Source organism: Alosa sapidissima, chromosome 10 (genome assembly GCF_018492685.1).
Source record: "Alosa sapidissima isolate fAloSap1 chromosome 10, fAloSap1.pri, whole genome shotgun sequence".
NCBI classification, from domain to species: domain Eukaryota; kingdom Metazoa; phylum Chordata; class Actinopteri; order Clupeiformes; family Clupeidae; genus Alosa; species Alosa sapidissima.
The window spans coordinates 21,213,689-21,234,319 of record NC_055966.1 but is presented as its reverse complement, the minus strand read 5'-3'; the positions used below and the strand labels follow the sequence as shown (position 1 = coordinate 21,234,319).

The 20,631-nt window shown below is 41.9% G+C and overlaps 2 protein-coding genes across 6 annotated transcripts in view; both read right to left on the bottom strand.

Annotated features, from left to right (window-relative positions):
• Positions 1-4,137, bottom strand: part of thbs3a (thrombospondin 3a) — a 23,123-nt gene extending 18,986 nt beyond the window's left edge. The window contains exons 1-3 of one of the 3 annotated variants that reach the window (XM_042106519.1): positions 4,026-4,137; positions 3,096-3,468; positions 101-307 (exon numbers count right to left, since the gene is read on the bottom strand). In XM_042106519.1, the coding sequence (XP_041962453.1) occupies positions 101-307; positions 3,096-3,186 (298 nt within the window). In that variant the 5' untranslated portion in view covers positions 3,187-3,468; positions 4,026-4,137. Of the gene's footprint in view, positions 1-100; positions 821-3,095; positions 3,469-3,815; positions 3,927-4,025 lie in introns of those variants that run through there. The other 2 variants (XM_042106518.1, XM_042106517.1) reach the window with 2 other exon arrangements.
• The window catches only part of mtx1a (metaxin 1a), a 24,801-nt gene extending 4,170 nt beyond the window's left edge, over positions 1-20,631 (bottom strand). Inside the window, exons 1-9 of one of the 3 annotated variants that reach the window (XM_042106525.1) lie at positions 20,525-20,611; positions 14,525-14,618; positions 14,048-14,117; positions 13,705-13,784; positions 11,772-11,864; positions 10,538-10,720; positions 8,875-8,951; positions 8,409-8,566; positions 5,802-7,948 (exon numbers count right to left, since the gene is read on the bottom strand). In XM_042106525.1, the coding sequence (XP_041962459.1) occupies positions 7,725-7,948; positions 8,409-8,566; positions 8,875-8,951; positions 10,538-10,720; positions 11,772-11,864; positions 13,705-13,784; positions 14,048-14,117; positions 14,525-14,581 (942 nt within the window). In that variant the 5' untranslated portion in view covers positions 14,582-14,618; positions 20,525-20,611 and the 3' untranslated portion in view covers positions 5,802-7,724. Of the gene's footprint in view, positions 1-5,801; positions 7,949-8,408; positions 8,567-8,874; positions 8,952-10,537; positions 10,721-11,771; positions 11,865-13,704; positions 13,785-14,047; positions 14,118-14,524; positions 14,619-20,524 lie in introns of those variants that run through there. The other 2 variants (XM_042106524.1, XM_042106523.1) reach the window with 2 other exon arrangements.

The following is a 20,631-nucleotide window of genomic DNA, read 5'->3' as shown; positions in this document are numbered from 1 at the left end:
GGAAAGTGTTTTTGTCTAGGTAAGGGTTAGGGCTGTAATCAAAACTTCAGACTGCTTGATACACCAAAGGCTTCTGGAAAACAAAACATTTTGTAACAACCTTTGTTGATCTTGCCCATGATGGCAATCTCCAAGAACTTCTTGTTGTCCTGCTTGTTGTAGAAACCCAGCAGCACACCACCCAGCTTGGGTGGCAGACGGAGGGTAGAGGCCACATAGATGTCACTGAGGGTCCTCATGGCTCCGGACACCTTCTCCACCGCTGCCACTGTCTGCTTGTGGTCCTGGAGTGCCAGCAGGTCGATCACTGTGGCCAGACAGTCAGAGAAAATGAAAAGAGGAGAGAAAGGGAGAGGAGCATGGGGGCTAGGCAGAGTGGGCAATCTGTAAGACCGTTTCATCTCTGTGTTTTCTTATGACATCCAGCGCCACAGTATAGCGTTGGTGTTTTCCTCAATGCAGAAATGTAGCATATTGCTGATAAACACATATTTCTTGATATGCATTGCCTGCTGTTTGAAGAAATATCTCTGCATTGCTTAATTAGTGATGCATTGTTATACCTTTCAGATCTCTGTTTATTGGCTGCATTATATGTCTGTCTTAATCATGTGAATACCTACCTGCCGTTTTGCTTACATTAAGCTCTTCTTTGTTAGCACAAACCACTTAGTCTGATAAGGATTTCCAAGGCGTCCTATAAGCCCATATACCAAGTGTAAAGCAAATATATTGAGAGCAGTCAAAAATTTAATTTGCAGCCGTGGCCTACTGGTTAGCGCTTCGGACTTGTAACCGGAGGGTTGCCGGTTCGAACCCCGACCAGTAGGAATGGCTGAAGTGCCCTTGAGCAGTGGCGGACATTACTTGAGTACATTTACTCAATTACTGTACTTAAGTCACTTTTTCATGTATCTGTACTTTACTTGAGTATTTCCATTTTGTTAAACTTTTTACTTTTACTCCAGTACATTTCTAGGTCAAATATCTTACTTTTTACTCCACTATATTTTGTGACAGCTGAAGTACAGCTGAAGTTCCTTTTGGAAAAAAGACTGTCCAAATACATGTGTATTTTCCATTAAGTGAGCTATAGGCTTTAAATAATGGTCTTGCCTAAGCTATGTTATTGTTATATCCACTATTTACTGTACCTTGTTGACCCCTTTTCACAACATTGATGTTACCATAACTACAGTAGCCTCATGACGCCATCGAGCAAATGATGATAGTCAATGACAGATAGATATACAATGACAGACAATCTAACACTATCACAAACACAAAAGGGAACGTCTTGATTTGGTCCGAAAGTGTAAAGCATTCAGCAAAGCAAAAAGTGGTTACTTTGAAATATCTAAGATAAGATCTCACATTAGTTTGTTTTTAGTTCTTTCTACATACAACAATTCTTAGTTGATTTTGTCCTTGAATGAAGAAGAAAGGCTCAATGAATGCCTATGTCTGTGCAGAATCTTTTCAACAATAGTAAATGGAACTGTACTGTATTAGCCGTATTACATTTCAGGACTTTTACTTTCGATACTTAAGTACATTTGAAGGCAAGTACTTTTGTACTTCCACTCAAGTGGAAATGTAAAAAGAGGACTTCTACTTTTACTGGAGTAACATTTAACCATGTGTATCTCTACTTTCACCACAGGATTTGTGTACTTCGTCCACCACTGCCCTTGATCAAGGCACCAAACCCCTCACTGCTCCCCGAGCGCCTCTGTAGCAGGCAGCTCACTGCGTCGGGATTAGCGTGTGCTTCACCTCACTGTGTGTTCACTGTGTGCGTTTCACTAATTCACGGATTGGGATAAATGCAGTGACCAAATTTCCCTCACGGGATCAAAAGAGTATATATACACTTATACAGTTTAACAATTGTTTGCTGTATTGTTTTTGAGATCCTGGGCTTTTAAATGTTCTCAACTGGGCTACAGCAAGGCTATGTTTACTTGCGCAAATCAGCACTCCATTGGCAGAGAAGAGGATATCCTTCACCCAGCAGACACATGGTCCTGCTCTTAAATTCCTAGGCATATTAGGTCAAGTTATTTAACAAGTCTAAATCATCATATGTCAAATCAACTTCATTAAAACCTTTCTTGACTGGTGTTCTTATTCTTTCTCTGTGTGATTTTTTAAAATATTTAGATTAGTATGCCTTAAAGATAGAAGATTCTGAGGAGCTGAGGTGCAAGTGGCTGCTGCATCCATTCGGGGTCAGGTGCCCATGGGGACCCGGCTTCGAATCCAACCCGCAGTCATTTCCCAATCCCAGACCTCTCCCACTCTTTACTATCCTATCTGAATAAAGGCAAAAAAGCCTTAAAAATGGAAGATTCTGGACTGTGATTCAAATAAACTAACAATTATAAGTTCATTATATGACAACAATATATACTTACTTTTCTTCTGACAGTGTTCCATACACTACTACACTACCTCCAGCATTTTCCACATCCATTATAACAACAGGAAGAGTCTGGGTCTGTTCTCAGACTTGCTCTCTCTCTCTCTCTCTCTCTCTCTCTCTCTCTCTCTCTCTCTCTCTCTCTCTCCACAAAAGCAACCCTCTTTCTCAAAGCCTCAACCATACAGACATCTCCACCACTCACATAATCACAGCCTTTGAACAAAAAGGGCTAACTACACAAGGGCCACAGACGAAATACCTGTTATAGAAACTAGGGAGAGAAAGAGGACAAACTTTCCTTGGAAAAGAAAAAAGCTGTTTCCCAAGCAACCACACTGTAAATAGAGGGACACCAGGATAGGGTGTAGGACAGACTCACCTCATTCCCCACTAAAGAAATAAGACAATTACAAATGCCATACAGAAAAGAGCTGAATAGAACATATATGTTGGGACACTATCCAGAATATCAATCACTGTCTCCAGAATATATTACCACTTAATATGGTCAGTAGGCCTAGTCTAATTTCATGCAATATGAACTGTGGGATCAACAAGCAACTTATACATAAGTTGTATGTTTGACATAAAAAACAGCCATAGCCTATCACTTGTGGTAATGATATTTAACGTGGTACTGGTTGAGAAAAATAAATATTAAAACAGTTACCTTGCATGTCCTGTTTCTCCAGTGGCTCGCATATACAAATAATTTGCCACACAGAAAATAAGATCCAAAATGCAAAGTACTTCACCTCCATATTTCCGAAAAAACTCGAAGCGTTATGTCCACAAAGCAAATGTTTTTCAAAGTATATTTGTCCCACCGTAAATCGGTATATTCCAAGACTTCACAGATGTTTTCCTTGTGGTGATGATATTGCTGCAGGGACTGGAAAGTTGACTGCGATGATGGCCCCTTCCGTGCGGTGTCCCGTCAGTTACTTACCTCGCGCTGTTGAGTTATGACACCATGAGAGGCGGCTCAGCCGATTCCTCCCTCCAAATCAGGGTAGCGCAGCGTCGATGTTGCTCTCTCCTCTCTAAACACACAGAATAAGAATTAGCCAATTAGAATTAACGACTAAATTAGATGTAGAACATACCTCACAAAATTGCCTCCATTTTTTGAACGGCTAATCAATTTTTGTTGCTGGGTTGTTTGTCTAAAACATCCAGTGTTGCAGTCCAAACAGATGACCACTGACCCAGTGGTGACCTTGTCATTTCCTTTAGTAGGCTATAGAGAGCAGTTGAGAGTAATAGCCTAGTCTAAACTCTTGGCTGCAACCTCAAGGATGTTTTACAGAATAATCTGTTTTTCAAAGAAAAAAAATGGATGCCTATGTGAAAGAAAAAAAAAACAGCTTGCCATGGTATGAAGTCATACTTTGACACAGGGATGGGCTCCCTTTTGTCAAATCCACCACAAGTAAGCTTCATGAAGATTCTTTGTTTAATCTGGTATTTTAGTTTACATCCAGTAGCCTAGTGTTACCCTGTAGCCCAACTCAAATCCAGAATTTTAAGCATCCTTAGTTTTGACCTGACAGAACCTTTTGGCAAGAAACCTCTCCAAACAGGACAGCAAAGTACAAACCTTATCTAATTTGACTGCTAAAGAAAAGCACTGTTCCAACACGAGCCAGCATTCCTTGTTTTCATAAGCCATGAACAAATGTCTCCTCTCTCCAAAAAACCATTCCAGCCCGAGCCGCCAGACCCCCACCCTCCTCCAGGCTACTCTTTGGCACCATGCAAAATGTTTATTTTTGATTACTCCTGGGTTTCCACAGCAACGTCTTTTAACAGCAGGTGATGAGGGAATATTTTTCTCATACTTCAATCTTTATTGGACCCCAAGAGCAACATATAAAATATACGGGTTGTCATCTTTCACAAACCTCTGCCCTCTAAATTAAGAACATGTAGCCTGAGATGTTGTAAGCCTGCATGCCTGGTTTTGAGTGTGCAGCTTGTTAGAAAGTATTTATTTTTTCCCTTTGGGTGGGGGGGAAGAAAAATGAGGGCATTCTGAAACATTGAGTCAAAATTTCTGGACCTGGGTGGCCATGAGTCACTGCTTTACCCCTCTTGACCAAACGAGAACCATTAAAAAACCTGACGATGCTCTGAATGAGTAGTTATCCTCTCCATCTGTGATATTTTCCCCTCCTCATTTGTTGTATGGAAAAGTGGGGCAATGTCAATGTTCTGCTCATTTTTTTTTATTATCCCCACTTGAACAAGAACTCTTTCCCCCAATCTTTTTTCTAGGTCATGAAACCCAAGTCCTTTGGGATTTAATTGACAGAAGAGGGGTTTCTTGAATCAGGGGGTTGTGGATGGAGATCTGGGATGTGGTGGTTGATAAATCCAAGGGGGTTTCACAAAAGTTTCCAATGGCAGACACACACACACACACACACACACACACACACACAAACAAAAGAAAAAACACAAAAACCTGAGTGAACAGAAGCCAAAGTGAAATTCCACACGGATGGAGTAATGCACAGCTGTGTGTCTCCGGGGTCTAGGATCTGAGCGGAACATGTTATCAGCGCACAGAGATGTGCAGGAAAACCACAAGGCCAGGGTTCCAGTTCCCATATTTCCCCTATGACTGAGATGGAGTGGGGGAGAGAGAGAGAAAGTGTGACAGAGTGAGAGAGTAAGACAGAGAGCCTCCATTAACCCCCCTGAGCCAGACGTTCAGATTCTTTACATGCACAATTGTACAAAACAATTGCAGTAAAATGTTGTAAGTGGAAAAACAGTTCTGCACCACTGCACATAAATCTCTAAAAATAAAAATAGAAAACTAAAAATGGCACATTTATTTACAAACATAAACTATAATAGAAATTAAGATAAGGCATGTGCAACAGAAATATACACTACAATGTGCAAAAGTTAAATGTATGTCATATTAGTGTAATGTTGGGGGTTCTGGCAGGGTTAAAGGCCCTTTACGACCCCTCATCTTTGTAATGTTTTAGAAGTCTAACCAGGGTTCTCACTCTATGAATGATACATTGAAATTAGTTAACAGACCAAAGATTTTAAGTAAATTTGAAACTGCTTACAACAAAATTCCCTGGTACTCCCAGACTTTCCCCCAGAAATGATACAATTCCCTGACTTTCCATGTCTGGAACAGACATTATCAAAACTTCCATGATATTCCAGAAATTCCATGACCTGTGGGAGCTGTCTAACAGTCTGTGAATGAGGCAGGAGACAGCCATTGAGTCTGAAGACAACCTGTGACACTAGAACAATACGATGTCTCAGTTTCATATGGTTCAGTTTATCCCAAATTCTGAAATGGGTGTAAAGTGTTTAACACAAAGGCTACAGCATATCAGCAATCTTGTGTTCAAGGCCCATTTATTCATTCATTCATAAATTAAGAAAATATAATATTCATTTGCAACATATTTACATTTTTCTCGTCATTAGGATAAGTAACAATGCACACATTATTGGTCTTGTAACAAGAGCATGCAAGAGATTAAGTGCTTGTTGTGATCACGATTAAATCATAAATGCACTTCTTCTCAAGTCTGGCAAGTTAGTAGTGAGCTAGTAGTGAACAACAAACTATTAATGTATGTACTCCATCTTGCTTGATTACACATTTAAAACTAAGTAGTTGATAAATCCAGATTATTTGGGGAGATGGCTTCCAAGATCACTATTCTTTTTTTTATTTATTTCTTTTTTTACTTTGAAACAACTCCAGAGATCTTAGCTTTCAGCACACACTGAAACAAACTCAACCACAGAGAAAAGGGAGATGGTCGCAGTAACAAGCACAAGTACACATCTTTGAAAGATTTACGCTTTTGGACACTGAGTCAATCTCTTTTATTGAGTAATATTTTGAAAAAGCAGCAAAGGCTTATTCTTTGGTATGTTGCTAATATACTTTTGTGATGTTCCATTCAAATCAGTGCTTCAGACTGTGAATTAAGACATCAAATTACAACGAGCTGCAGACAGCACAAGCATTGGTCTGTTAGAAATATGACAAGATCTCAGATATTTTAGAGCTTCAGCCAGATCACATAAAGAGGAACAGTCCTCTGGTTGAATTCTGGTCATATTCTGGTTCAGTAGGAATATATTGATAATAGTCCCAAGTATCCATTCAGCCACTATGCTGCCATTTGAACACTTAAGTAGCAGTATATGGATACTCATGCACATAAAATAAAAACAATGGGGTGCATGATGAAACAAGAGAAATGGTACAGTGAGCTTAAAGCCAGAGGTGCGTTCAATTCAGGCAAAAGTTTGTGGCAATTGCCTTGTTGCTTTCCATTTTGTTTACATAAACAATATAAACAATTGACACAAAAATGTAAAAGTTGAAAGAAAAAGAAGTCCACCAGGGGCATTCGCCTCTAGCTTTAGGCTCAACATACCACCAATCTCGCTCCTTGGTATAGCTTTCAGGACTCTACTCAGCCATTTGCTGCATACAACAAAATGTACATAAAAACACCTGATCTTAGGTTCGAACATAAAACCTAAAAAGAGAGGGGGAAAGACGTTTCAAGAAGAAATCAAAATAAACACGACGACAACAACAACAACAAAAAAAGACATAAAAGCCAAAATCAACTCACTCAAGGCAACAATGGAGTTCCTCTATATCAAGTGCAAATTTGATCCACCTATAAGGAATTATAGTCCCAAATCTGGGTAAAGTTTTTGATGAAAGGTTTCCTGGGTTATGTTGGTCCCCACAGGTAATTTCATTGAGACCTGCATCATTAGTTTGGCTTGACTAGTCATGGCTGGACATGGTGTGTTTATCCAAAACAGAGAGAATTGGATAGCGCAGAAAAAAGGCCTGCAATTTCAATGCAGTCATAATTTCTCTAATGAATAAGCAAATGTGCCCTAGTACATTTTCATAGTAAAGAGTACATGCTTCTGAAGAAAATAAATACAACACTGATAAAGTGAAAAAATTTGGTCATCACTGTACTTAGTCCTTGTTTAACTGATAAGTTGACAAATTGAATTGGCCATCATGATTATCATGCAATAAAAAAAATCTTTATCCATCTGTAACATAAAACCTAATGGTTCTTGCTCACGTCATCTGATATGAGAAACCAAAATCAGGGAGTGGTTCCTCTTGGTCTTTAGAGAAATGCTTTGCACCACTAACTGTGCTGGTCCCCTAAAACTGTTAATCACAAAACACTCCCACACCAGTCCCTGATGCTCTATCCCATTCTATCGCCCTTCTACTCTCCTCGTCTACACACACACACACACATCACTCCTCGTCCTCGCCTGGGGAGGCCTCTGCGATTCCCTGTGGCTCCCTGAGGTCCTCCTCGGTGGGCACGTGCTCGATGGAGACGATGCCCGTCAGCAGGGCATAGCTCAGCATGGCCCCCAGGGCAAAGACCAGAGAGAGCAGCTGCTTCCTCCTCTTGTTGGGCTCGTTGTCAAACTCGTTGGCCTCGGGCTGAGTGGACACTTTGTGAGCCGTGCCCTCTGCATGTATAGAAAGGTTCGATTTTTAGTCATGATTGCTATGACTAAATTAGAAATTAACCCTTATCCAAGTTGTGGTACTCTGGGTTTGTTAATTTGGTTACACCTGTCTAAATAAAGATGCCCCATCTTAGAAGATCAAATCAGATCACTTGACAGATTGTATGTTAGAAATATTAGTATCAAACACTTCAATCATTAAGCCATATGTATAGTGAATGACTGAGACGAAGCTATAACACAATTAACTAGCATAGTTACAGCTTCATTACAAGCATCCCATTCAAATGACCAGTTCAGTCAGGCATATAAATGAAATAAAACACACTGGGTCCATTTTACATCCATGTACAGGAACAACAAGTCCTGGGTTTTCAGCTTCAAAACTCAGAACATGGGAGCATGTGTCGAAGAGCCAGAGGAATTTGGCTTCAATAAGCAGTGGGCCTCCTCTACTCACCATTAGGCTCGCTAGGGAAGTAGAGGGTGAGGATGTTGGAGCAGAATCGCGTCAGATTGTCCAGAGACTTCAGATGCTGCTGGAGGCGCCCGCACGGCAGCTTGATCTTCAGCAAAGGCGCTAAGTGGCCAAATACATACGCATCCAGAGAGGAAGGCCTGAGAGGATGACATGATGAATACAGAAAGATTGGTGCGATGTATCTATACAACACTTTACACATCTTGAATATCTATCTATACAAATTATTTAGCCTCAAATTGGCAATTAATCGTAAAAGCACTTCTGCACTTCACTCTTTCATGGAATTGAAAAGTGGAAGTGAAAATTCCTTGCACAGGTTTAATCTAAGAGAGTCCCTCACAAACATTACATTTTGAGGGAAATTTTAAAAAGCTAATTCTTGTTCCATTCAACAAATATTCCTTATATTACACACAACTGCAATATAAGAAGTCAGACTCACGAATCCCCAAAGAAGAATTTGCTGGAACCAAGACGTTGAGAGAGGAGATCCATGCACTCCTGGGCGTCGTGGTAAAGCTGGAAAGAAATGAAGACAGTGTGTGTGTGTATGTGTGTGTGTGTGTGTGTGTGTGTGGAGGGGGGGGCATAAATGAGAGAAATGACTACCCGCATGGCAGGCACCAGACCTCAGGTCAGACCAGCCTCTCACTCACAGACACTACTTTATTTGCCTGCCATAATAGCGGTGGTGCGTGTCTTCCTGAGAAGCATAAATCAAGTGGATTGTGGATCGGCACACAGGCAGCCATCCACATGGCTACCACATTTGCCTCCATGACGTGTGTTCAATGGGAGCGTGAGGATGAATAATGTGTGGAGGTCCCCAAGGCACGCTTCACCACAGAGACCGGGACATACCGAGGCCCCCCAGCCTCCAGTGGTGCTGGAAACTACATGGCTGGATACTACAGTGTCATTTCCCTGCACAGAACCCCCCCCCCCCCACCCATTTCTGCACAAACATTACAGCCTTCGCACCTCAATTGGTTGACCATGGAGAGAACTAGACCACAACTACGAGGGATCAAAAGTGCATGTCTTGAACGGAATGTGGCCCGGATCATTAGGTATAGAGAGCAGTCTGCCTGACTAGATGTAAAAGTAGAAATGTTAGGTTACAGATGGCGAAATTTAAAAATGCACAACCAAATCTGATTCAACTGTGTACATCTCCAAGGGGCTGAAGTGATACAGAACAAACTGTTTACACGTTTTAACCAAACAATCCCTTTTTATCTCCAGTGACGTCATAGTAAATAAGAGGTTGAAAAATACAAATACGTAGCTATGGTAGAAAAATACAAATACGTTATCTTCCAACCAGCTGGGCAACCACTCTTTACTTGAGTGGGAAGACAAGTTAAATGTTAAATGTCAAAAGCACAATTGAGGTCACAGGTCAAAGGTTGTGTCCTCAATAAAACGCTTCATTCCTCACAACCTTCCCCCTCTTACTACCTCCTTACTAGAGTCCACATACTTGTCTCCCTTGAAAGGGCAGACACGGTTAAAAAAACCTTCCACAACTACAGCTCCCTTACTCAGCGTTGTGGTACCTGACTCAAATTTTACTCCTTATTCCCAGCACTGCTTAGGCTTGTGTAGCCAGACGTGAATTAACATTTCCATCTAGAGGACACCATGTTGACATGTGGGTGGCGATGACTGAATTATTAATGGCATTTGACATTTCTGAACCAACCCAAGGGGCTCTTGAAGGTGGTCCTTGAAGGAGAAATGAAAGTCTTTTCCAGACAGCACCGGGAAATGTAGAAGTTAGGGATGGGACTTATTGGTGTTTTTTGTCTGAGCGTCATTTCTGTGCATCACCTGTTCTTTTTCCATGTGTGTCTAACTAACACTGTCAATTGGTGTTAACGCTTTTGTAAGTGTATTCAGCTGATGAGGACAACAAGTTGTCTCGGAGTTGTGTGCGAGACTGCCAGACTGGCCAGGTCCTCTGGACTACAGTACATATGGTGCCACCCCCACTCACCACCACCTTCACTACCTCCACCACCACTCACTCCCCATTCACCACCACCCCCATCACCCCCATCACCCTACTATCCCCACCCCTCATCACCCCGACCACCACTCACCTCCTTCTCCATGTCCTCGCCGGCCTCCAGGGTCTCGTCCCCCTTGATGAGGCGCAGGCGGGCCAGCTGCTGCCGCTGCATGCGGCTCGGCAGGAAGAAGTTCAGTGGGAAGGGAATGTTGTCGCCATGCCAACGGCGGGTCACCTCCACATAGTTCTTGGGGTCCACCCACAGAGCGTAGATCTGAAATGGGGAGGCAGGGGTTGAGGTTTGTGTGTTGTTTGTTTTATTTTTTATTTATCTGATATGTTTGCAGTTTGCTGTTTTTGGGGGTTGTCGGGGGTGAACCCCAGGATTTGCTAATGAGACCTTATCCTGGTATGGAGCTCATCTGTAGCAGTGATTGAGAGGAACAAAATAAAAATGATGCCAGGTGAAATACTGTGATACACAGTATAATAATGAGTGCAGTGTGATCATGGCAGTGTTTTATGGACAAATCACTTAGACTTGAAGGGTGGTAAAAGTCAATGTGTCAATCTAACGTAGGAAGATGCAAGCATTCTCCTGGATGTTAGTGGCGCTGTATTCTACAGTCCAGAGGCTGCACTTTAGCTCTGCCTGTGCAGTAAGCCCTTCAATGTTCAGGGCTGCTGTGCTGTCTAGCTGGGGTAGCCCGACAGGAAACGTTGAGGCATTTCCTTTAACAAGAGGCAAAAGGTCAGGAATAATGACTGTGAAAATCTGATACACTTACATAATAAGGAAGGACTGAGGTTTGAGCAGAACACAGCAGGTTTTCTTTAAATCGGTCTCAAGGTTTGAGAAAGAAAAAAAAGGAAAATGATGCCAATGAGGATTTCAGATGGTTCATACGGCTGGGACAGTGAAAAGTCACACCGAAAGCCCTTCATGATTTCCATGTTACTTTGAGTTGCTATGACGATGCGGTGAAAGAGTGGGGAATGGAGTAATTCCCTTGGAGACTCATGACAGTGATTGTGGTGGTGGTGATGGAGGTATGAATGGTATCAGGTCGGAGAGGAGGTGGTCCTCTATCCAAATATATGTAGTGATATGCGATGAGCAACATGTTTTATCATATCAGATAAACGCTACAGAGAGAGAGAGAGAGAGAGAGAGAGAGAGAGAGAGAGAGAGAGAGAGGAGAGAGAGAGAGAGAGAGAGAGAGAGAGAGAGATGAGAGAGAGAGAGAGAGAGAGATGAGAGAGAGAGATGAGAGAGGGAGAGAGAGAGATGAGGAGGAGAGAGAGAGAGAGAGAGAGAAACTGACCAGTGCAGGCATCAGCTTCTCCTCCACCAGAGATATGAAAGCCAGTGTGTCTGCTCCCTCTTTCGCTGAGAGGTCAAAGTCAGCATTGTACTTCTACAGAAACAAGAAAAGACAATGTTATCCGTCACTAAGGGTACACTTTGGTGTACAATGAAATAAAAAAAAAAAACGCATTTAAAGTTGTTTTTCCCCAGACTTTTCATTCAAAACTCATAAAAAGTACCATGATGGCATGTGCATAGCTTTGGAGTTGACCCCATGACCTTGGCCATTCATGAGCTAGGGTCTAGCAATGCACAGAATTCAATTTCACACTTTTAACTGTACATGATATTGAGCAGAAAGAGCACAAACCAACTTGGCTAAATTGCACCATTAGAATTCCACAACAATGCCCAAAACACATCAGTGAATGAAGAGGGAAAAAAAAAAAAAAAAAAAAAAAAAATATTATGGTTCCAGGCTGCTTTTATTGCATTTTCCTCCTAATCCCTAACCAGTAGGATAGCACAATTACACAACAGTCTAACAAGGTCAGTGAACTTAACACTTCTTCTGCCAGCCCTGTGTCTGCAGCATGAAATGTATCATAAAAACAAGGGCTGGGAAAAAACCATACACAACCCAATTCTGCAGATGATGAGCACAGAAGGAAGTGCACTTGATCGCTCTTGGGAAAAGATACTGCCAAAACTTTCAATATTATGTGGCTACGAGCCTAAATATTAGTTGTAGATAGAAAGGCAAAATGGTATAAACGTAGATTAGTATGACAATTCAAGGTCAGCCAACTTTTTTCCACATCAAAACATCCTGTGGATGATGACATGATGTTGGAAAGAAGGATCCCCGCAGTTGTAAACTCAGGGACTCAGAAGGTGGTCATTATGTGGTGTCTTTGACGGTTTGAGTTTGTTTAACGACATGGAAGAACTGACAGTGAAATGAAAAATGTATGATGCCTGCCAGACCGTCCAAGTCTGAGTGTCTGTGTGTCTGTGTATGTATGAATTATGTGGACCATGTCACTTTTGCCTCAGACTTCTAAACAGGGATTTCTAAACACTAGCCTGAACTCCACCCTATCTCCACCTATCCCTTTGAGACAGAGATGATTTCATCTGAGCCATTCTTTCCACATCCCATCAAAAGCATTTATCAATCCTTAGGTTGGTTTGACACACTAAAACTCCCACAACCCAAGCCAAGCACAAGGACAGTGTCCACACATGCTAAGACTTTCAACTGAGTCAGGGCCAGGATAGGGGCTGATGGCAGCATGGCAGCAATGGGTGCTGTGGGGGTCGGTTGGTTGGTGGGTAGGGGTACGTCTCCCAAATGGTCTAATGGTTCCGACCACTCTCAAGGAGAAGAGAAACTTGGATGATGATGTAGGAGTTCTTTTGAAACAGTTAAGCCCAGGTCTCTTTTATCGACATTGTGTGCACGGTTATGAGGAAAATTGTAGGATCAGTCGGGATTAGTTTTACAATGCTCTCCAAATCCAAAAAGTGAGTTATGCCTTTGTATGTATAAGAGTGCACAAATAAGCCACTGGTCTCTTCTACCATTCTACAAACTAAGTAGGCTAATACTGGCTTTGACATCATCCCACTTCTGACACCAATTACTGCAAAGAGCTTGTCTAACCAAGTTCTCTGGGGCAGTAACTCTGTTCTGACTTTGACAACACAGATCCAGACATTTTGACATGAGCACATACTTGACTGTAGTGATGGTACCCTGTAATACCTAATGAGCAATGTAATTACGCAAGATGAAAAATGTCTGATGTACAGATGACTTTTTTTAACTGATGAACAGCATTGTTATCTTTGTATTTATGTGTTGATTTACCAATTCCTGGTTACTTTTTGATTTCTTACTCTGGGGTACGACAGGGTTTGTAGTAACTCAATCAGAGGTAGCTCACCTGTTTCCTGAATTCAATGATGATTTTACTGGGCTGAGAAAAGCTGCCATTCTCTTGAGTCTTCAGCGCTGGGAGGATGCCTGGAGGAAGAGAGCGGGCGTGATACTGAACATTTCTACGATTTTCTCTAGGGTTCAGTGGCCCTGTTTATTCTACTTTCAGTGTAATTTGTCTGAAAACAAATTTGTCTGAAGGGATAATCTTCCTACACAGAGCAAAAATCAAAGAAGATGCGGAAAGAGGTTAAGGGGCCATTACAAGTCAGGCAATTAATGTTAAAAAGAAATGTTTGGAACTTTTTGTATCCAAAATTAGGCCGAGTAACCTTTAATGCTATCTTTACCTGTAGGACTTCCCCAAGGGTTGGCAGTTTTGTGAAGTTTGAGAGGTACTCCTGCAAACCTTGCATAAGCCTGAGAGATGAGACAAGTGAAAGGAAGAGAAGGGAGAAAGTGAGAGAGAAGAGGAGGGAAATTACATTTGTTTAGTCCTGCCATCTTAACTGTGGGTCATTACAGCCAGTACATTAACGGTTCTCTGTGCCAGGCACACTTCCATGTGCTTAAATCAAAACCAGGCCAAACCACACAGGAACTAAGCAATGAGTGCCAGGAATGCCTCCTCTGGCATGCCAGAACGTTAACACCTCACTTACGATAAGCTGTGTCTTAAAACACAGCGAGACACCAAACAGCCTGTGACTTCAGATTACCAATATACTACACACACCTGGGTGCACAGGGGAAAAGGCAAGCAGTGGCAGTACAGACAGCTCGCTGAGGCACGTCCCCACAGCCCTAACGCAGACAGAAACACTCACACAGGACTTTCCACCGATGGCTTCTTTTTCAGGGCAGGAAACTTTCTGACAGGCCATGAAGTATTTCTTCTGGGAGGCTTGTAAAACTGCAGGTCTACAAAATAATTTCCAGCAGTTAAGGCTTCTGTTTTTTTCAAATAAGGAAAATGTGTGTATAGTTGAACAGCAGCCTGAAGGGAACCTCCTCTGAATCGTTTGGGTCTCGGTGAGAAACCCCATGCTAGAAATGTGGTCTGGGAGAGTGGGGAGAGACAGACGTGTGGGGTTGACCTGTTTTCACTCACTGGTCACAAAAACAGACACAACGGGCTGAGGTTGTACAACGTGTATGTCACAAAATATAAAAAGCCAGAAGACCGTAAGCTTAGTAGATACCAAAATCAACCAAGTTGATGGCTACTAATTAAATGATGATTAAATGTAGATGGTTTCTAATCAAAGTTATGCTAACAAAACTGTATAGGCCTAGCCAAGCATCTCCTAAAAGTACAGTATTGCCCAAGTTTAACAAATTCCTGGGAATGATAGAAAGTTAGCTTTTAAACGTTAGGAAATTGCTTTTGGTGATTAATTGGTAGGGAGTGCCTACTTTGGTCCAAGATAACTTTTCACAAAAAAAACTTCTTGCATTTAAACTGGTTCACAGTTGGTCAAACCAAATTAATTACCCCAAAATTAACGACCACTACCAACATTTTTACTCCTCATAAAGCTATTTGGACAACAGGTTTTCCACTTCAAAATCTTGATTGAACAGATGGCTTCCATAGAAAGCTCAATTTAAAAAAAAATGAGCACCTAAAAGCATGTCAAAACACTCAAAAAGGCACAAGCCTGCGAGCAACAATCCAACATGTTCCTCCATGCAGATAGGGACTCTGCCCTGCGAGGTGCCATTTGGCCCTCCTCCCATTGACTAATGCCAGCAGATGTAGGAGCTTACAGAGTGGATGAGGCTTGGGAGGCCAAGCCAAGGTTTTGTCAATGGAAAAAATTACAGAGTTTGGAAGACAGTTATGAGGGTGGAGGAAGGGACCCAGAGCAGAACGGAGCACAGCAGTGGAGTAGGCTAACCCCAAGTAAGCGGAATAGGAGCGCCAAAACTGGAGCTGGAACTTTATCAGTAGACAGGAATTAGGTGAGGAGTAACAAGGCCTTCCTCCTGAACTTTGACTTAAGATCTGATCGGGATTCGGCAAGACTTTTCTTCCCTGTAAAGGTTGAGAAATCTGGCATAAGATGAGATGCAATACTAAATACAACACAAAATAGTCCAGAGATGGTGGGGGGGGGTGCTACCTGTGCTATCACACCCCCCCCAAAAACGGAAATGAATTTTCGGGGCAGCCGTGGCCTACTGGTTAGCGCGTCGGACTTGTAACCGGAGGGTTGCCGTTTCGAACCCCAACCAGTAGGCACGGCTGAAGTGCCCTTGAGCAAGGCACCTAACCCCTCACTGCTCCCCGAGCGCCGCTGTTGTTGCAGGCAGCTCACTGCGCCGGGATTAGTGTGTGCTTCACCTCACTGTGTGTTCACTGTGTGCTGAGTGTGTTTCACTAATTCACGGATTGGGATAAATGCAGAGACCAAATTTACCTCACGGGATCAAAAGAGTATATATACTTATACTGAACCCTAATGAGGCTAGGTTGTGGAGACAATGCAACAAATGCAGCTCTCCAATTCACCTTCCTCAAAAAAAACTTTGAGTCAAAATGGATGGCATTTTTATGCTTATGTCTTGCGGGAATAGAAGCCTTAAAATGTGAAGGTGGTTGGTTTGTTTGGCAGACCTACAGCATCAGACCAGACTGTACATGCAGATGGAATGGTCGCTTGACTTCATGGAAAGTAGCTTATTCCATCATGTTACTACAGCAACAGCAACATTCTTCATTCTGTCTGCGCTTTGCCTCTCAGCACTACTCTATTTTTTTTAATAGTTGGATGCTAAATATAATTTGATAAATTTATTCAATCCTTAAACTGTATCATAAGCTTCACAGGGGCAAAATAAATCAGTGCATTAAAATCCAACTGATGAGAAAACAGCACAGCCTTAACCCTGCTATGCTACATCATGGCTGATGTGAAAATGTGTCCGTATGAAACCCACAGGTCTCTTCCAGGCTTGCTGAAAAAACACAAAAAAATGATCTGCACATAATTCATACAAAGACCTCCCACACAAAGTCGCTCAACAGGCAAAGCTAATCCTGCATTTCCGAGATCACAGCGTAATTGCCATGACCTGGAGCCTGACGGCTGACGCACAAAGTCTGCACATCTGGGTGGTTTAAGAGAAGCAGGCCAACTGGTGGAAACATACCATCTCCGAATCAGGCGATTTGTTCAAGATATGAAGACTAATAGCCGAATAAGAGTTTATCCAGATTAGAATAAGAGTCTAGATTAGAATAAATGTTTGCACAGAATTTGTTCAGATTATCCATTTTGTGGAATAGAAAGATGGTTCAGCCTATTAAGTTTGCAGCCAAACTGATGTAACACTATTTAGATGCCTGTCGATGCCCTGTAATGACCATAAATGCATCCTAAAGATATTATGGATGAGGGATGCGGATGCATTGAGGGCACAGGGTGTCACACTTTTACCTGATTGGTGAAAACTGGAAAGCTGAAATAACAGAAAAAAACACTTAAATATTTCTGCCAAATACCTTGATAACAATAAAATAGATTACAGTAAGGGAAATGAACATAGCTGCAATTAGTGTGCATTTATTACAAACAATATAATAGCAAAGTATAGTAGCCTAAGTGTGGAAAAGTATTCTGTTTACAACAAACACGGCAAGCCAGTTATTTTTGCTGCTTTTTATTGCAGAATTAATAACATTTCCAAAAAAATTCCACCCAGATGCCTTCGCAATAGACAACTGTTTTGTAGCACTGTAGCAACTATTTTTTTCTTAGATTCTTTTTGGACTGCCCTGAACAGTTTGTTATGTAAAAGGTTGGAAGTAGGCTAAAAAAGAAGGAAAAGGAGTGAAAAATGCAGCCCCTCCAAGGTAAGGTAAACCAAAAGCATTTTGCAATTTGGCATGAAGAGAGCGAGCAGTGAAACTGCATTAAAAGTTCTCAGCCAATAGGAATTTCATTATGTTTTACCTTAGGAAAAACGCTAGAGTTTGCAGAAGCGTATAGTAGCAGCGTCTTACATTGGCTTACAGTAGAACTGGGAGGAAAGGGCAGAGAGGCAGGGTGGCCTATATATGCCAACAAAAAAAATGAGGCTGTAACAGAGGAAATGTCTGAATTGCGTATAATTGTGAGAACACACACACCATGATCACTTCAATAAAACCCCTGCTGCAGCGTTTAATTACCATTTTGTTGAACCACAATCGTGTTTGTTTACATGCAATTTAATTATTAAGAAAAACACACACACACTGTTGTGAGTCTTGCAAGAAGCAACGGCAGTGTTTTAGGGAAGTTCTTCTAGTCTAGACTCTACTCTTTGCAGGAGTGTACATTGTGCAGTCAAATCTATTATTATTACATCTTTATAGACCATATGATGTGACCTGTAGTTGAGTATAAAGCATACGTATAAAGCAAGCCTGAACAGTTGTAGGTTCAATACCCAGCTTCCACCATTGTGTCCTTGTGCAAGGCACTAAACCCTGAGTTGCTCCGGGGACAGTGGCCCTTGTAATATAATTGACTAATGTAAGTCGCTTTGGATTAAAAGTGTCTGCTAAATGAATAAATGTAAATGTCAAGGGCTCTGATCTTGTTCTAAAGGCAGACGGTCAAACATGCATTTAACAAAAGACACCCTCCATAAACAGCACTGCTAGAAATCAGCATAGCATATGACTCATAAATGAAATGACATCATTTCTTTCCAATGCCATGAAATGAGAATAGGCTCAGGATACCACCAGTCCCCCTCCCTCTCTCCCCATCCTCTTATGTTCATCTTTTGACTGTGCCGTGCACTAACCAGCTAACACACACAGCTGGTTGTAATACAGTTCCATCGACTCCATTTAACGGCATACCAGAGTGCACACAACCACACTAGTGGCACAGACCCCCTTAGGGAGGGCTAGGCTTCTCTCTCCCAGCACAGTTAATTGGGATTCCTTTGGCTCAGCTTCACCACATCTCCAATTAATGGCTTGCTAGTGAATGTCCCTCAAGGTAGACAAGAGATCACAGAGCATTAATAAAACGGTCTGTGGTTTGCAAACTTACTGGAGGATAAAAGGTTACTATAGCCTACACTTTTTCACAGAAATGAGAATTAACTGTGATGAAAAGTGGCTAATTCGATAAACGGCCAGCATTGTGTACACAGCAGAACAGACAGACAACCGGACGACAGAGAAGCGGCAGCTTATTAAAAGTGTTCCAGAATATTGTGAATGAAATTTCCAAAAGGCTGCGCCAGACTATAATGATGCATCACTGAAACGCTTCCAGTTCAGTAGTTGGTTTGTGGTCAGAAGACCACACAGAATAGGTAAGACAGCAGGAGCATTAGCCATGCATTTTCCTAACCACGAGGAGGGGGAGCAGCAGACAGTCATACTGGCATTAGCGTCTGACCAAAGGACACAAGCTGCTGTAGAGGAAATAAGACCTGACAGTCCTCAACTTTCCTTTCCACCTTCAGTAAGTACCATATAATCACACCAGACCAGACTATATAATCAGTAGAACTTCACAGAACAGCAATAAAACGAGACAGAAATGCACCATAGGACATAAAGAAGGAAATAAGGATGCCATAATTAACCACATACAGAGAGGTAACTGGACACTAAGGAACATTATCTGTCACTAATATGAGCACAAGCTGATATCACACAGCCTTGTGTGCAGCGCACTGTAATTTCCTGAGGAATCTAAGTGAGCAAGTCATTCCCTTAACTTAGATATACAGCGGCATAACGAATACACACCTGTTATTCCAACTGAATGTTGAATTTTACACTTGTGGCAGACCTGGCTGTATGCTGATAAGTATAACCTTAATTTAGTCACTAATTTTAGTGTATTCATGATCAAAGAACAACTGACAAAGCGACAGACACAGACACACACACACACACACACACACACACCACTGTAAGAATGGCTGTAAGAAGCATTGGAACAGGAAATATTTCTTAAAATAGTAAAGCAATAACACTAGTCTTTTGGACTTTTCAACATTGCCCAGTTCATTTTTAGATCACTGTTGCTAGGGCTGAAAGATTAAACAAAATTGTGATTTGATTTAATGCAGTTAGAAAATAGCAACGGCAAAATTAATCGTGTAGCTCACGAATGATTTGGGACTGATTTTGCTACTTCCTGAGGCAACACCTTGAACACGTAGACTGGCCACATTTTAAAAGCACCATAGGCGGCAGGATGAATGTAGCGTAGCCTATAGCAAGAAGGCCAACAGGGTCGCCCAGTGCTGCAAGGTCTTGTCCAGTAAGTAATATTACAGCGTACTACGTAATTACATTGAAGCTTGACTTTCGCAAACTAGCCTAGATTACCAATCAAGTCGCAGTCGCAATATCTGTAGGGGGAAATCGCAATGACATTTTCCCTCACATCGTTCAGCCCAAAACTGCTGAACGATGAATAGTTAGACACAGTAGGCTACAGTATACTGTGTAGCCCGTGTATACTGTGTATACTACGTAGCCCAATCACAAAACAACACCGGACTTATCCTACATTAACTGGACAGTAACGACACTGGACTAAGTGGAGCAGCTACGATAGGCTACGTGTGTCTGAGTGTAGCCTATTTTAAATTAGCAGGTGAAACTATTACAGCAATATCAGTGGCAAAGTAATCTTATAGCTGCTACTTCATATTATAAGATTGTGCAGTTGATGTTAGCCTTAGCCTTTCCAGTGGCCGATGTTACACGGCGAGGCAAAACGTTAGCTATAGGTGGACATCATACCAGCGAACAAACCAGTGAAATTCAATGGCTATCAACACAAATATAGTGTAATTACCAGCACGATAAGGCATTCGGTGTTGACAGAAGGCAATCCCCAGTTGCCTTTCCAGCAAAATAACTCCAAGGGAGTCGCCATCTTAATATGAAAGGCGCACTTCCACT